The sequence below is a fragment of the Ctenocephalides felis genome, unplaced genomic scaffold, assembly GCF_003426905.1.
Source record: "Ctenocephalides felis isolate EL2017-DRISC unplaced genomic scaffold, ASM342690v1 CF-g0.4_SCAFFOLD_01886, whole genome shotgun sequence".
NCBI classification, from domain to species: domain Eukaryota; kingdom Metazoa; phylum Arthropoda; class Insecta; order Siphonaptera; family Pulicidae; genus Ctenocephalides; species Ctenocephalides felis.
The window spans coordinates 115,249,505-115,267,942 of NW_020538040.1; the positions used below are offsets into that span (position 1 = coordinate 115,249,505).

The 18,438-nt window shown below is 29.7% G+C and overlaps 1 protein-coding gene across 2 annotated transcripts in view; it reads left to right on the forward strand.

Moving 5' to 3' along the window:
* LOC113376588 (zinc transporter 2-like) overlaps positions 1–14,088 on the forward strand; it is a 241,564-nt gene extending 227,476 nt beyond the window's left edge. For both annotated transcript variants that reach the window (XM_026616557.1, XM_026616558.1), the window contains exon 5: positions 13,859–14,088. In XM_026616557.1, coding sequence (XP_026472342.1) covers positions 13,859–14,007 — 149 coding nt within the window. In that variant the 3' untranslated portion in view covers positions 14,008–14,088. The remainder of the gene's footprint in view (positions 1–13,858) is intronic.
* Positions 14,089–18,438: the final 4,350 nt, after the last annotated feature.

Consider the following 18,438-nt stretch of genomic DNA (forward strand, 5'->3'; position numbering starts at 1 on the left):
CTTGGGTCGAGCAGTAGTAGTAATGTTTGATTTACTGGTTTGATAATATCTCTCTTCAGAATAATGGGTTCTTTCAGTAAGGTATTTGCTGGAAGGGATAGACTTCTGGTTTCCAATATAAAAATCCACTTGTAATATTAAACACAGTATTTATTTCTTTTAATTAACAGACATAATCTCCACTTATGATATCTAAGACTACTCTCAAGACATTACCACTTGGCTAGACTCTTGTCTAAGACATCACTAGTTCTAGTATTGGACGTGACAATTTCTAGGAATGGCGTGCTTCCGCGTTCAATGCGAAGATCTTGGACTTTAATTAACATTGAAGAATAAATCCATATTTTTATTAAAAGCACGTACGATCATGTTATTACAGAACAATATATACACACAATACATATATATATATTTATATATATATATATATACATATATATACATATACATATACATATATATATACATATATATATATATATATATATATACATATACATATATATACATATATGCATATATACACAGTACACACACATGCATATATATATATATATATATACACACACATGCATATATATATATATATATATATATATATATATATATACATATATATATAAATATACACATACATATATAGACATATAAACACACATGCATATATACACATATATACATACATATATACACATATACATACATACATATATACATATATACACGCATATACATTTACACATATATACATATACATACACACATATATATATATATATATATATATATATATAAATATATATGTTAAATTTTTCAGGGCAATACATCAATTAAAAACTTGTATGACTTTTAAAACTTTTAACATGTGGTGCGCACATTGGTACACATTCAGGCTTCACTCTTGCATCGGAATACGGAATTGCGAGATGTACTATACAATAAAAAATTCGTTTTAGAAAATTTTATATAATTGTTCCGATTTAAAGTGACAAGCATTGTTTTTTATCGTGGATTTGTGAACAATTATGAAATAATTAGGATTACTACAATTACATGTAAGTTTTTACACCACACCACTTTCTTATAAATTAGTTTTAATTAATAGTTTTAATCTGTGTTTTTAAACTAGAGTCCACTGAGGATGACACAAAACTATGTGTCAAAACGTATGGAAACAATAAAAATGTTTTAAAAGTCATACAAGTTTTTAATTGATGTATGTCCCTGTATTGATGTAACTAGAGCAAGGCACATCATTTTGCACTATCATATATACACTAATTTGCTTTTTTTTGTTGAAATAGCATTTTGCACGCAAAAAGTAGTTAATGCGTATATCTCCGAGGCGAGAATGCCACATATACTTAAAAATTATTTGAAGAGATCGTTTGAAGGATAGTTGGCGAGTTTTTTACAATCAGTGTTTCGAAGTACCGTGTAAGGGTAGGTTAGCAGGTTCGGAATTAAGCTAGTTAAGAGGAAACAAATTTGGAAATATTATTGAGTATCACCTGATAATTTTCACAGAGTAAGGAGGCATCACACCTTTTATTAATGCAAAGTTCATTAATGCTAATTAAACAAGATTCAGCAAATCTTCTCTGAATAATGTTCCGTTCGTGATAAAGTATACTAGCGTTGTAAAAGTTAAAAGAATGTTTAAAATTTTTAATATGTTCTGTTATCATGGTTTGATTTTGTCGCGGATTTTTTGAGTTATTATCATGTTGTTTTAGTTGTTTTATTAATTTCTGTCCGGGTTCACCTATGTAAATGGAATCGCAATCATTGCATTTTAATTTATAGACAATATTTGATGTGCGTTCTAAACTAGTGGGTGATTTGATGTTAGAAAAAAGAGAGCTAAGGGATAAGTCTATGTTACAAATTAATCTTAAGTCGACCTTGTATATATATATATATATATATATATATATATATATATTTACAACGTTATCACTTCATTGGTTCCTCGAGTCAATTAAATTCTTAGTTTCTAATACCTATTTCGAATTCAACGACCATTTTTACTTGCAAATCTTTGGCACACCTATGGGCTCCTCCATATCTCCAGCACTCGCGGAACTTTCCTTACAACAATTAGAAATGAAAGTTTTCAACTCCAATAATTTAGATCTTCATTTTTATTACAGATACGTTGATGACATTCTCACTTGCGTTCCTACCGAAAATTTCGAATTTTTATTTCACAGCTTTAACTCTTTTAACGAACACCTTTCCTTTACCTCCGAAAAGGAACAAGACAATTCCATTAGCTTCCTGGACGTAAAAATTATAAAAACTATAGACAACCACATTATTACCAATTGGTACCAAAAACCTACTTGGTCGGGCAGGTACTTAAACTTTCATTCTTACCACCAGCACTATTATCAATTTAGTCGACCACGTCATCCTTCTCTCAGATAAGCAATTTCCAATTTATCCCTAATTTGCACGACCTTAATCAACAATGCATATCCTCCTCATCTCATAAACTCCGTAACTACTAATAGACTCAAAATTCTCAACAATAAAAACTCCTCTTGCACTCCTGTTAATAGTCCCAAAGACAATAATTTTATCGGCAACGTTTGTCTACCATACATAAAAGAACTTTTCCCAGTGTGGAAAAAACTTTTTCATAAGATAGACATCAGATTAACTTGCAACATAGATCTAACTCTTAAATCCCTCTACACAAACCTAAAATCTCCCACTAGTATAGAACGTACGTCCAATATCGTCTACAGAATGAATTGCAATGATTGCCCCTCTACTTACATAGGTAAAACCGGACAAAATTTAATAAAAAAACTCAAACAACACGACAATAATTCGAAAAACCCTAACCAAAACCAAACTATGATAACAGACCACATCAAAAATTTCAAACACTCCTTTAACTTTTATAATGCCAGTATTCTCTACCATGAACGAAACACTATTCAAAGACGTTTTGCAGAATCTTGTTTCATAGCAGTAAGTGAACACGCTGTAAACAAAAGATTTGATACCTCCTTACTCTGCGATAACTACCAAGTAATACTAAATAACGTTTCCAAATTTATCTCCTCGGGAAAAAACTAATTTTAAACATACAAACCTTGCCAACATTACTAGTTCAACTTCGGCCATGTAACCCGATCTTCACCTACCCACGCATAGCATATTTTGATTAACCCTTAAGAATCTTTATTTTAGATAATTGAGTTATTAGTTTAACTACCTAGTAATACTAAATATTGTTTCCAAAAAAAAATTTTTTTTTCTCCTCTAAACAAAACTAATTCTAACCATACAAACCTAGCCTAACATTACCATTTTCAACTTCGACCGTTCTTTACCTACCCACTCATAGCAATTTTTGAATAACCTTCAAGAATCCTTCAAAACACGTGTGTCGCTCACATAAGCCTCGGAACTTGCAAAAAACAGAAGTCGTGGCAGAAATTACCTAACTATACTCACATTTTTGTTCAAATAAAATTGTCATTATTCTTTTTACATCATACAAAAAATTATAAAAAATGCATGGTGTTGACAAGTTGTATAAATGTTAGTGCTAATTTCTAGTGTTGTGTATACTCTCTAGATGTAACCTACCAACGTTCATGCAAGTGTACTTGTATTGTATATCTATTATCCATCTCATAATTTTTTTGTTTGCCTTACATGTATACAGGTTTACATATATATTTGTTTATATATACATGTATACATATTTATTTACATGTATATTTATGCGTATGTACATATGTATATGTATATGCATGTAGTTGTATGTATGTATATATATATATATATGTATATATATATATATATATATATATATATATATATATATTCAGAATTCACCATCTGAAGAAAAACCTTTCGCTTTATATAAATTTTTTACTAAATCAAAAGAATTGGAAACATTAAATTTAGATAAAACAGTAACCTTAGAGAGAATGGAGCTGATATGTTTGGAGAGTTTACTTAAGGGAGAATTCAAGTCGGAAACTATAGGTCTGAGAGGTAAATTAGGTTTGTGAATTTTAGGAAGACAATACAACTTGGGAAAACTGGGATGAAAAACTTTTAAAGAAAAACCTAATGATTGCAACATGTGTTATATTGGAGAAAGTTCCCAGTATATTTATAAGAGAGTTAATCAACATATTTATAATTCAAAAAATCCAAACCAATTCAAAACGATGTTTTCAGATCATATGCTCAATCTCAATCACACTTTTAACACTTCACATCCTGTTATTCTTTATATCGAAAAAAATAGTGACCTTACAAAATTTGCTGAATCCTTTTTTATTTCATTAAATTCCTCCTCTTGTGTTAATAAACGCAATTCATCCCACCTTTTACATGATAGTTACCAGATTGTTATTGATTTTATTAAAAAAACAAAAAATTAATTTTCTTATCTCTTTTATATTATTTTTTACAATATTGTTTTTTCTTGTTCTAACTTTTACATGGTTTGCTTTTTCCTTTTGATCAATTCCAGCTCAACCACTGTGTTCGATGCGTTTTCGTGCCTCGAGAATTTGTCCTTGATGCGTCCCCTCCCATTCCTACCAATACGCCTATTGAAATAATTCAGTCGAGTCTGGATGCTCGGTATGGGCGTGTTTCTCGCTTCACAATGATGCATTTCATAACTTTTAGTCAAATTAGTTTTCAAATCTTTTAGTTATTCATAATTTTTTCTAAAAAAATTTTTTTTTCTCTAATATGTTATTAAGTTTAATTTTTTAAAATAAATTTTTGTTGAGTGTTTTTGTCCTGTGGTGTGTATAATGTTTCTCTATGCTATAATTAATCTATATTGTTGTTTATATTTACACGCATCTTGTGTCGAAACGTATAAATAAAAGTTTTTATACTTTATACCTTTTTTATTTCGACGAATGGGCTGCTAGTTACTTTGAAATATATATATATATATATATATATATATATATATATATATTGTTCTGTAATAACATGATCGTACGTGCTTTTAATAAAAATATGAATTTATTCTTCAATGTTAATTAAAGTCCAAGATCTTCGCATGAACGCGGAAGCACGCCATTCCTAGAAATTGTCACGTCCAATACAATATATAATAAGTTATTTGTATAAACTAGTGATGTCTTAGGCAGGAGTCTTTGATGATGTCTTAAGAGTAGTCTTAGAATATCATAAGTGGAGATTATGTCTGTTAATTAAAAGAAATAAATACAGTGTTTAATACCACAAGTGGATTTTTATATTGGAAACCAGAAGTTTGTCTTTTCCAGCGAATACCTTACTGAAAGGACCCATTATTCTGAAGAGAACTATTATCAAACCAGTCAATCAAACATTACTACTACTGCTCGACCCAAGGCACCAGGAAAGGGTTGGACGGACATTATTACCATATCGTATGAAGAATCTGCTACAGTAATCACTACCCGGGACTGTGGATCTACCAACAATCGGACCTCCAACCCATACCTAAACCTTACTACCAACCACGTTAATTCATTTCATGGTGTCAAGCGGTGGATTTTCTTGTAGTGAAGTGTTAGTTTTGTGAATTGTGCTTGGTGAAGTCTGGATCAAGTTTTCTTCGCACCCAGAGGCTGCAGAGTCATTAAAGTAAAACGGAGTATCCAGCAAGCAGCAAGACTAGCACGAGGAACTAAAGGCATTAAAGGTGGCAGCATTACCGAGATAAACTGCGCAGACAGATCTACGCAGATCGACGCAGACTTCTTGACTAAGGCTCACTCCCCAAGTAAGAAAAACCAATCCTTCTTTTGACAACAACTACACATCCAGACCAGAAGATCATAGTCGTCAAAATTTTTTTTTAAAGATTTTATTTGTCAATTAGAATATAAATAATAATATTTTGTCAATTTGAATATTTTTTTGTATTTGGATTTTGGTTGTACTTGGGTAACGTTTTTGTAACAATGAGCAGTTCGATTATTGTTCACACCACTATTATTTTGTTGAATTCACATAACCATCAAGGTTAAGCTCAAGTAAATATTGTTAACTAAGCATTTTTAACAAAAACAATTACGAGCATTGCCAGGTCCGAATTTCATAACAGAAATATTTCAAAGTAAAATAATTGTAAAGATTAGTAACAAAGTCATCAAGTAATAATATAAAAGACTCAGAAAGTAATATTGAAAAGTTAGTGACTCTAGTTAATGACTTTGAGTATTCTATCAAGAGTAAATTTACATCTGTTGATCTTTTTATAACGTCGCGATTTTTAATGTGGCTTTAAATGCCAGTATAAAGGCGAAATGCCTAAAGGATTTAGTGTAGCCATTGTGCCACTTTTCAGGCGATAGTGCCAATCCTTCATTTCAGATAGCCTAATATTAAATTGTTCAAAAGAAACAATAGGTATCTGACAAATAAATAATTAATCAGGGTAGGAAAAACCCGAATGGAGACTCGTAAGGTTAGTGAAAACTGCAAGATCTTAAATATATTTGACGTAATTTTGATGACTTATAAAGAGACTCATGAATCCGCTCGAACGAGTCAATAAAATCTTTCAAATAAATTTATTTCGTTATTTACATTTTAGGACCAAAACACGCTCGTTGATTTTATCGATATTATTAAACCTTGCATGAGAATAATTTCCAAATGTTGAATTTAATTTAAATGTTGAATTTAGAAATAATTTTAAAAATATTACATAAGAATGAAATTTTAATCTTGAATATTACATTAAATGAACTTTGAAGTTTGGTGTGAAAATAATTGAACTTGAAAATGGAAATTTCAATAATAATTAAATTTAATCAACTGCCCATACCACAAAATGTTACAGAAATGAAGGGGATAAATTAAATTAATGTCAATAATAGCAATGTAACTATCCCTATAAAATAGAATTTTGAATTAAAAATTGAAAAAAATAGGAAAATAGAAATGTGCCATGTCTGAATTATTGATACAAAATGATTTCATTTCAAATTAAATTCAATTTATTGGTGTTATATTGATCGTGAAATATTTCCTAAGTTTTCTCTACAAATATAATAAATTTTATTTTGAAAATTAGTAAGCGATTGAGTAAATTTATTTTCTATTACATTAATTGCGTAAATTAACAATAATAATATTTTTTCTAATTATTTTTTATAATTGTAATTACAATTACGAGTACTAACTGTAATTTCGATTATTTGCGTTAATGGTATAAAAAGCTTTATCATATTTCTATTTTGAAATTTGAGTAAAGAAATATCACGTAACATTCGGTTTCAAATTTTAACAAGGCACGGAATACATTTTTGCTTAATTTTTATAAACTTTATTTTATTATTATTTAAATTTTTTCAAGTATTAATTGGCGACATATTTTATTCAATTAAAATTCCATTAATTTGATATTTTAAATTTGATTTTTAAATAATTTTTTACGTAATTTGTTTCTGTTTTATTTGAAATATTAATGTTTTTATAGTTGTATTTTTATTTTTTGATAATAACTAATTAGGAATTTCGAGTGTTCAAAGCAGTTATAATTAGACCAATAACAAAAATAGAATTTCTATTACCTTTAATTATTTATTCACTTACAACAAAAGTAATTTTGATGCGTAGTATCAATAATTCACATGGAAATAAAATATAAAAAATATATATATATATATAATAATAATTTGTATCAATTATTATGAAATTGAATGGCCACTCATTATTTATTAATACTGACATTCCAAATATAATAATTTACAAATAATATTTTATACTTACACAAATAGAATGTTCAAAATAGAATTTGAAAATAAAAGTTATAAAATTAAGATGTCCTAGAAATGTATTAATGTAGAAGTATGTGACAACACACAATTATTAGATTACAAAACGAATTATCACTATCTTCCATTTCTATCTAGATGTAATGCATCAGAATGGCAACAAGTGTGCAAGCAATTTTTTAATATTTTCGAAGATTGATACAAGATTCTCATACAGGTTCAGTTAGTGATAAACGCGCGCGCATCTTCAAACATCTTATTCAAAACAGAACTGAATCTGACACAGAGTATTTTGATCATATTTTAAATTCGAATCAAATAAATAAATTATCATATAAAATTAAACAATTTATGATGATATTAAATTTGTGAAAAAAAGAGAGATTTAGCACCTTGTTAATATTCTTGAAACCAATGATAGTGATAATGGATCAAACAATTATTTTTATCACATACATTTTTGAAAGTTTTATTAATGTGCAAATAATATAAATCAAATATGACCTATTTGATATTCAAAATTTTTCCTATATAATCATTTTAATGCTGCGTATATAACGCAGACACACAAATTATGCAACTTGAGCGAATTCATATGGTATTAGATTGCATACTGTATCAAATAAGAATGACCTAATATTGTAACTAATTATTGTTCATAATATTTTGCTGTGTTATCAAAATCCATGATTAGAAATGAAACAAACTGTTGAAACTATATCGAAATAATTTTAATAAACTATTAAAAATCACAATATGCAGCAAAATGTTACAACCATATTAGATTTAGTTAGATTGTTAAAAAAGGTTTAATGTTAATTTTTTTTACCAATATTATTATCAGAATTGTTAACTAATTATTATATTTCAGACATACTACAAAATTTCATACTTTTACTCTTTCATATTTTGCAAATAGTTTTCAAATTTTTTTCTATTTTGCTATAATCAATTGTACCATAGATTATTATTTTTCATTTATCGAGGACGATAAATTGTTTTAGAGAGGAGGAACCCCAATAAATTGTAATTTCTTTTTTTTTTAATTGTTAGAGGACTAACAATATTCTTTAGGGGTGGCGTGTTCTGTAATAACATGATCGTACGTGCTTTTAATAAAAATATGAATTTATTACTTCAATGTTAATTAAAGTCCAAGATCTTCGCATTGAACGCGGAAGCACGCCATTCCTAGAAATTGTCACGTCCAATACAATATATAATGAGTCAAAATTATTTGTGTAAACTAGTGATGTCTTGGACAAGAGTCTAGCCAAGTGATGTCTTAGACAAGAGTCTAGCCAAGTGATAATGTCTTGAGAGTAGTTTTAGATATCATAAGTGGAGATTATGTCTGTTAAATAAAAGAAATAAATACTGTGTTTAATATTACAAGTGGATTTTTATATTAGAAAGCAGAAGTCTATCTCTTCCAGCAAATACCTTACTGAAAGAGCCCATTATTCTGAAGAGAGATATTATCAAACCAGTAAATCAAACATTACTACTACTGCTCGACCCAAGGCACCAGGAAAGGGTTGGACGAGTTATTACTATTGATCTGGAGCGTGAATCTACAACATCGGACCTCCGACCCATACCTAAACCCTACTACCAAACCTCATTATATCATTTCAATATATATATGTATATTTGTATGTGTTTGTACATGTATATCGTATATATATGTACTGTATATATGTATATTTATGTATATGTATTACGCTTTTGTATGTTTGTATAGATTTCTTTTTACTTTTTATTTCTTATGTTAGTATATCTGTTTAGTTATAATTGTTATTGTTGTTATAATTATATTACTTGTATCTATAGTTCTTTTTCCAATTTCTGTCATTTTATCCTGGTTTATATTAATTTCTCAATGTTCATTCTGTAGATCCACTGATGATGACATAAAATCCTATGTCGAAACGTTTGGAAAAAAAATTAAAGATTAACTTCTAAATCTTTGCCTTTTATTTGATGTATTGCCCTTGAAGAACTTTTTCATATTTCCCAACATCAAAACTAACTTCTTTAACATATATATATATATATATATATATATATATATATATATATTAAATTTTTTTATTATAATTTTTAACACATAATTTTTAACACATTGTTTTGTGTCATCTTCAGTGGACTCTAGATTGAAAGAACAGATAGAAATTATTAAATAAAACTAAAATATAAGAAGTGATATGGTATGAACTTACATGTAATTGAATTAATCCTAATTATTTCATATTATAATTGTTCACAATGCACAATCCTAATTATTTTATATTATAACTGTTCACAATGCAACAAAAAACCAATCCTTATCATTTTAAATTGAACAATATATAAATTTTTGAATGAGATTTTTTATGAGTTTGTAAAGTACATCACGCCGTACATTTCTGTGCTCCGATGCCGGTGACGACTGAATGTACGTCAATGTGCGAACCACGTGTTGAGGGTTAGGTACCAAGCAAACGAACTGACCAAAGAATTTAAGATTTGACAACGCGAGAGGGTACATATAGTGAAATATAAAAAGATGACAATTGTGAGGGTGGACATAATTTGTAAAATTGAGATAAAAATTAAAAGAAAAAAAAAAAAAGAAAAATTGGCATTAAAATTAATATAATTAAACGTCGATCATGATAGGTAACAATTTTAAAGGTATGAATTTCGAGACATTGTTTAAGACTACTTGGTAATTTTCGCACAGTAAGGAAGTATCCAATCTTTTGTTTAAACTATTTTTGTAAAGGTGTATCAGACAAGATTCTGAAAAGCGTCTTTGAGATGTATTCGGTTCGTGATATAAAATTGTGGCCACATCAAAATTGAAAATATGATTGAAACTTTGTATGTGGTCAGTTATCATTGTTTGATTTTGATTTTTATTTTTGGAATTGTTATAATGTTGTCTAAGACGTTTTTTTAGATGTTGTCCAGTTTCGCCAATATAAGTGGCCTCACAATTTGTACAGTCAATTTTATACACGATGTTAGAAATACGATCTAAACTTGTCGGTGATTTTAAGTTCGAAAATAAAAAGTTAAGGGTCTGATCAATATTGCAAACTAAACGCAATTCCGCGAATTCAAACAGTTTTTTCCAAATAGGAAAAAGATTTTTAATGTAAGGGAGACAAATAGTGCCAATAAACTTATTTTCTTCTTTTTTCTGAGACTCGAGGGAAGGATGATTATGTTTTGTGTAAAGGACAAAAATGCAAAGCTTTTCTGAATACGAATCGACGCGTAACAACAAATTTTTCATTAAATTAAAAAATTCTTATAAAATTAAATTCGATAAATTATTGCAGTCTAAACGCAACCGTTCAAAAATAGTTTTAAATAGTACACTGATAAACAAATGGCTAAAAAATCTTTCCAGCGTCACAATTCCAGATAGATTACTTTACATTTTTGCACTGGGTCCCAACTTTGCTATCCCCAATAATTGCCACAATTTAAATTTCATTAAAGTTTTAAGCAGACTAGAAGCTGGCCTGCATAATATCAAAAACCCTGAAGTAAAATCTAACATTCGTTCCCATTTTTGCAAAAATTTTCTCTCCTACATCAAATCCTTTAACTCCAAAAAAATTGTTGATTACAAAGATATTTTAAGAGACATAAAACTTTGTAAAAACTTTCTCAAAGATAATCCGAATATTTTGGTAACCAGAGCAGATAAAGGAAATGTCACAGTAATTCTCGACAAAACTACCTACTTAGAAAAAATCACTAGTCTAGTTAATGACACTAACGTTTACAGTCCTATCAATAGCGATCCTACAGATCGAATTAACCGCACGTTCCACAAATTCATTAATAATTTAGTTTCTGTTAAACAAATCCCACAAGACTTGTCCTTGTCGTTAAAAAACCTACATCCTAATAACCCAAAATTATACGGTCTCCCAAAACCAATGTACCTTTTAGACCTATAGTTGCAGATTTGAATTCTCCACTAAATAAATTTTCCAAATTTCTGAGCAAACCCCTCTCCTTAGTTGCGGTTAATTCTCCTTTCTTTATTAAAAATTCCTTTGAATTTGTCAACAAAATACGTAATACACAATTGCCCAACAACTCCCTCTTAATAAGCCTAGACGTAGTATCTCTTTTCACAAATGTCCCACTAGAACTAATTTTAGAGCCAATCACAGATAGATGGGATAAGATTTCTTGCCACACTACCCTTTCTCTTCATTGGTTTCGAGAGTCCATTAAATTCATAGTCGCGAATACTTATTTTGAATTCAATTCACAATTTTATACACAAATTTTTGGTACCCCCATGGGATCGCCTATCTCACCTGCTCTTGTTGAACTCTCTTTACAACACCTCGAAAAAAAACGTTTTTAAACTATCTAATGTTGAATTTTTTCTTTACTACAGATATGTTGATGATATAATTACTTGCATTCCTAAAAATAATTTTGATTCTTTACTAAAAAATTTTAACTCCTTTAATAAACACCTCACCTTCACCTTCGAAAAAGAACACAATAGGTCAATTAGCTTTTTAGATGTAAATATCATAAAAACTCCGGAAAATAAAATTATTACTAACTGGTACCAAAAACCAACGTGGTCTGGCAGATATCTCAATTTCCATTCTTATCATCCCACTAACATGAAAATCGGTACTATTATCAATTTAGTTGATCATGCTATTCTCTTGTCAGATAAAAAATTTTGGCCTTTTAACTTATCTCTAATCCACAGAACCCTATTAAATAATTGCTATCCTCCACATCTTATAAAATTAGTAATAAACAACAGACTTTCCGTCCTTAACACAAAACATAATCATCCTTCCCTCGAGTCTCAGAAAAAAGAAGAAAATAAGTTTATTGGCACTATTTGTCTCCCTTACATTAAAAATCTCTTTCCTATTTGGAAAAAACTGTTTGAATTCGCGGAGTTGCGTTTAGTTTGCAATATTGATCAGACCCTTAACTCTTTATTTTCGAACTTAAAATCACCGACAAGTTTAGATCGTATTTCTAACATCGTGTATAAAATTGACTGTACAAATTGCGAGGCCACTCATATTGGCGAAACTGAACAACATCTAAAAAAACGTCTTAGACAACATTATAACAATTCCAAAAATAAAAATCAAAATCAAACAATGATAACTGACCACATACAAAGTTTCAATCATATTTTCAATTTTGATGTGGCCACAATTTTATATCACGAATCGAATACATCTCAGAGACGCTTTTCAGAATCTTGTCTGATACACCTTTACAAAAATAGTTTAAACAAAAGATTGGATACTTCCTCACTGTGCGAGAATTACCAAGTAGTCTTAAACAATGTCTCGAAATTCATACCTTTAAAATAGTTACCTATCATGATCGACGTTTAATTATATTAATTTTAATGCCAATTTTTCTTTTTCTTTTTTTTTTCTTTTAATTTTTATCTCAATTTTACAAATTATGTCTACCCTCACAATTGTCATCTTTTTATATTTCACTATATGTACCCTCTCGCGTTGTCAAATCTTAAATTCTTTGGTCAGTTCGTTTGCTTGGTACCTAACCCTCAACACGTGGTTCGCACATTGACGTACATTCAGTCGTCACCCGTGCATCGGAGCACAGAAATGTACGGCGTGATGTACTTTACAAACTCATAAAAAATCTCATTCAAAAATTTATATATTGTTCAATTTAAAATGACAAGGATTGGTTTTTTGTTGCATTGTGAACAGTTATAATATGAAATAATTAGGATTGTGCATTGTGAACATTTATAATATGAAATAATTAGGATTAATTCAATTACATGTAAGTTCATACCATATCACTTCTTATATTTTAGTTTTATTTAATAATTTCTATCTGTTCTTTCAATCTAGAGTCCACTGAAGATGACACAAAACAATGTGTCGAAACGTATGGAAAAAATAAAAATGTTTTAAAGTCATACAAATTTTTTAATTGATGTATTGCCCTGAAAACTGAATATCATATATATATATATATATATATATATATATATATATATATATATATATATATATGTATACATACTTAATTTAATTTTTTTCAAATAGGACCTGGTGCAAGTCCTCACGGGATACTGAAATTAGCTACAAGAAATGTGCATGATAAATATCACTTTTTTGAAATGACATTGCAAATTGAAGAATTTCGGGATGACATGGAAGACTGTAACCAATGTAATGACACTCCACTGAAATGACACTGTGCATTGTAAATGTAGATCTTTTTGTTCTGTTAAATTTTACTTTTTTAATTAACAGTTTGTAATAATATGTAATTATAGATAAGATGTGTTCATAGAAATCTGTACATAAAACATCTAATCAAGTAGTATATTTTTCTATTAGCATTCCAAGATTGACCAACACTTATTTTTTGTGTCATGCAAATTGTACTATTTAAAATTATGTACAGCTCAATGTTATATTAATGATTACGATTTCATAGTTATTTTAATGATGATTGCATAAATTTGTGGTGTCTGAAACTCAGAGGGAAAAATGAATATGAGTATTAGTGAAAATATCAACACATCCTCCCAAATATGACTACAAATTCTATTTTGTGACTTTTAATTGTTTTTAAAATATTTTTTATAATTTTTGTTTTAGTAATCAATAATCATGGTAGTAATATTTTTATTGGTGCTTTTTGTAAGCGCTATATTGAAAAAGGTTTTGATATTGAATCTTATGTCATCTTCAGTGGCAATTTAACCTTGAATAAACAAATTAATCTTCTTATATATAAAACTGGAGCTCTGTATTATATTAGATTTGCTAAAGCTCTGATTTGACCAGTTTTAGTCTTGAAATATTCATGCTAATCTAGAGATTGTGCAAAAGGTAAGAAATTGCTTCAAAATCGCGTAGAAACTTTATATTTTTAATTCAAAAATATTTGTAGAAGCGTAATTCAAAATGAAACAATGAACGGTGGCTTACACGTCAAATGGTTTTGACTGATTATGTTCAATTAAATTTACTAGGATGTTTTTGAAGGATATTATTTAATTGTAATAAGTAGTTTTATTTGTATACAGAAACATTAGCAAATGCGTTACGAGTATTATATTGAATACTCAAAATATCAACTTTTTTGAAATGGTAATATGAAAATACACTTTTTGGCTTTATGTCACTCGATTTTTGCAAATCCTATTTTTTTTTCAAAGTCTTTACTCTAAAAGAACTGATTTGTATAATTTTATACTCATTTGTATTTATAGAACATTTTGTAGAATATATTATTATTTTATTTAGGATATTCAAATTAAGATCCTGAATTTTTAAAGAAGGGAACATTTAGTCGAATAAATTATTTCGTGTTATAACACAAAACCATTTAAATAAGAAGATTCGGCTGATAATACAAGTAATAACTTAGAACACACATCTGTAAAAATGTCAACAAATTACAAGATCTTCTGGAATGAAATATTTTAAAAATCTATAAAAAATTACATGAGGTTGGAAAAAGAGAATCCACTCAACTTTTACCCTGGCAAAGGTATAAGAAATAAGATAATAATAAATAAAATATATATTAAGTTAAGAAAGGAATCTCTTGCAAGATAAATTAAATTAAGAATTGTTCCAACTCTTTAAGGTCAAGTCACTCTATTGGCTTATTGGTCGTATCTCAAAGCTATCCCAGAGTAACAAAGTTCTGATACCCAAAGCTTTCATAAAACTCTATGAGATCTATAGTGTAGAACTGTGGGGATGCGACATGAATCAAGTGCTTACAGAGAAAACAGTCTAAAATTTTAAGACTCATCGCAAACGCGTCATAGTATTAGATCGATACTATAGTGTTAGAACGATAGTATCGATACTGAGTAAATATCGATCATTTGATGTCGATACTGAATACTTTTGGAATCGATACTTTGTGCCGATATTTTTGGCGGAATCAATATTTTACGCTGATACTGCTTGAAAAGTATCGGCAATATTTTTTGATCCCACCAAAAGCATCGATCGCATTTCATGAACACCGCTCATTCTTTTTTGTCGCGGCGGCACCGACTGCATAGATAAGTGAACAGGCGATAAGCCGAGTGCGATATGGTCTTTGTTGAAGAATATGTTTATGGAGTGGCCAGTTTGAAGCCACTGATTAACAAAGAAATAGAGTTTAAGATTACTTTATGTCGATAATATAATTTCTGTTACCCTAGAGACCACATTGTTATGCGCCGACACTCTTACCTATTTACCGTCACATTTATGCCTCTATGTGCATACTACCACATTTATTACTCTATGGACTCTACATCTCTCGAGTTCCACTCTACATTTTATGGACTCTGTATTTTCGGCTGGACAGAGGACCTCTACAATTATCACAAGGGCACATTCTCTCTCTGGTCTACAAAAGGAACACATAACCTTATAATAATCTTTAATTAAGTTCTGTATAACAATATCTATATTCTGTAATAAATTTATAAAACTTGTGTTGTGTTTTGAAATACCAAAATTATCTCCATCGCTGAAGGCAAATATTTAACATTGGTGGCAGCGGTGGGATGAACTGAAAAACAGGCCTGAATGTAAGGTAATAATTTGTAAATTTTACAAAATCAAGGAAAACACATCTACGTCATAAAATAAGCGAAGAAAGTATTCCGTATCGGACACGAGGATCGGACAGAAACGTATAGCGTGGAAAGCTTGTTGTATCGGACACAAGCCGCAGACATCCACAGCATATTCGAAGATATTTTGGCCCGAATTCCGCCATTACGGGATAATACACTAAAGCAGTGATTCCCAAACTTATTTCACCTACCGCCCCCTTTTCAGAAAAAATGTTACTCAGCGCCCCCCCTTACAAACTTTCCGAAGGAGAAGTTTGTTTTCATCAAAAAATCTGACTCGCTAATTTTATGTTTTCTCGACGTTTCAAGTCATTCTGAATCGAATGAGACCAATATTTGGAAAAAGTATGTGTGTGTGTGTGCGTGAACAGATTTTCTGCCGTAAATCGACGTTTTCTCAAAAAGAACTGGATCAATTTCAAAAATCTAATAGCCTTATATAACATTCGATGTATCTCGATGAGGACCATTGTTTGTCAGTTTTGTGCGACGATCGGCCAAGCCGCTTCTTTATAAATAGCAGAAAAGTGAAAAATTTTTCGTCCACGTTTTAGCCCGCAATTCTGAATGTATTTTGAAAATTCAAATACCGTTCAAAAGATATTGGTTGAGAATCGACCTGATTAGTTTTTGGTAATGATCGGCCGGGCCGTTTTCTTGTAATAAAGTGTTTTTATTAATATAAGTAGTAGTAGTTAATAAGTAGTAAAAATTTTTTAGACTATTTTTATATTTTTTTGACGGTCTACCACAGTCTTATAGACAGGTATACGACAGTCTTATAGATCATACTAAAATATTACGGTTCTACGACAAGTCGTTAAATTTTGAAAATTCGTCAAAGTTTGTCAAAATTAGAACTTTCAACGACGTTTGCTTAAAAGCGCATAAACCGATTTTAAAAATTCAGGAGCCAATCGATGTATTTCAATTATAATTTTAATGTGAGGGAAAAGGAATGACGGGGGGTGCGCTCGTACCTGCGGTTTGTTCGCAAAAAGTAATAATGGGAGTCGCGTTAAAATTCAAGCAATAGACTCGGAAATTAATACCATATCAAAATCACTATTCCAAAAATTACGCGTTAAATCTCAATCCAGAAGCCTTAAGCTCAACGGTGTTGTTGGAATTTCAACAAAATCGAATAATTTTAAAAATTTAGAAATATTTAATGAAGATGGTACATTTGAAAAAAATGAAAAAATTTAAATGCCTTTGTACTTACGAAAATATCGAGTTTACTACCCGCGCAGTAAATCCAAATTGCTGAACTAAATCTTCCTAATGGATTAAAACTTTTAGATTCACACTTAATTATTCCGCGTGAAGTAGAAATGTTGATAGGTGCTGATACGTTTTTTGAAATTTTAGGTAACGAAAGAATTATAATAGACCCCAATAAATCTGTTTTACAAAACGCGGCATTCGGGTGGACAGTTACGGGTAGATATCAAAGAAATATAATTAATTGCACGACAACTAATGATCATATATCCGCCAATCTTACAGATTCTCTTACAAAAAATCTCTTAATGAATCCCTTACAAAATTTGGTGAAGTTACACGCTTTGAAAAGTTACACAAATTATCGACATACAAAGAAACATATGAACCATTCTTTTCATTAAACCTTTTGCGAAACAAGAATTGGCGGTGCATAGTTTTAAAACTGATTTACTTACTACTACACCCATTCAGATATGTTTGAATAACTTCAACTAAAATATTATCTTTATATAATTCAGTGTTAATTTTAATCATTTATTTATATATAATATTAATATTATAATATTTTTTTAGTTTTGTACTTTAAACGCCCCTTACAACTAAGCATCGCCCCCAAAATACACCAAAGCCCATCACCGCCCCCAAAATACACCAAAGCCCATCACCGCCCCCCAGAATCGCCGCATCGCCCCCAAGGAGGCGCTGGCGCCTACTTTGGGAATCACTGCACTAAAGGAACGCATTTTGGATGCCATTACAGGACAGAATCATATCCATATTTCATTTGAGTTATTATAA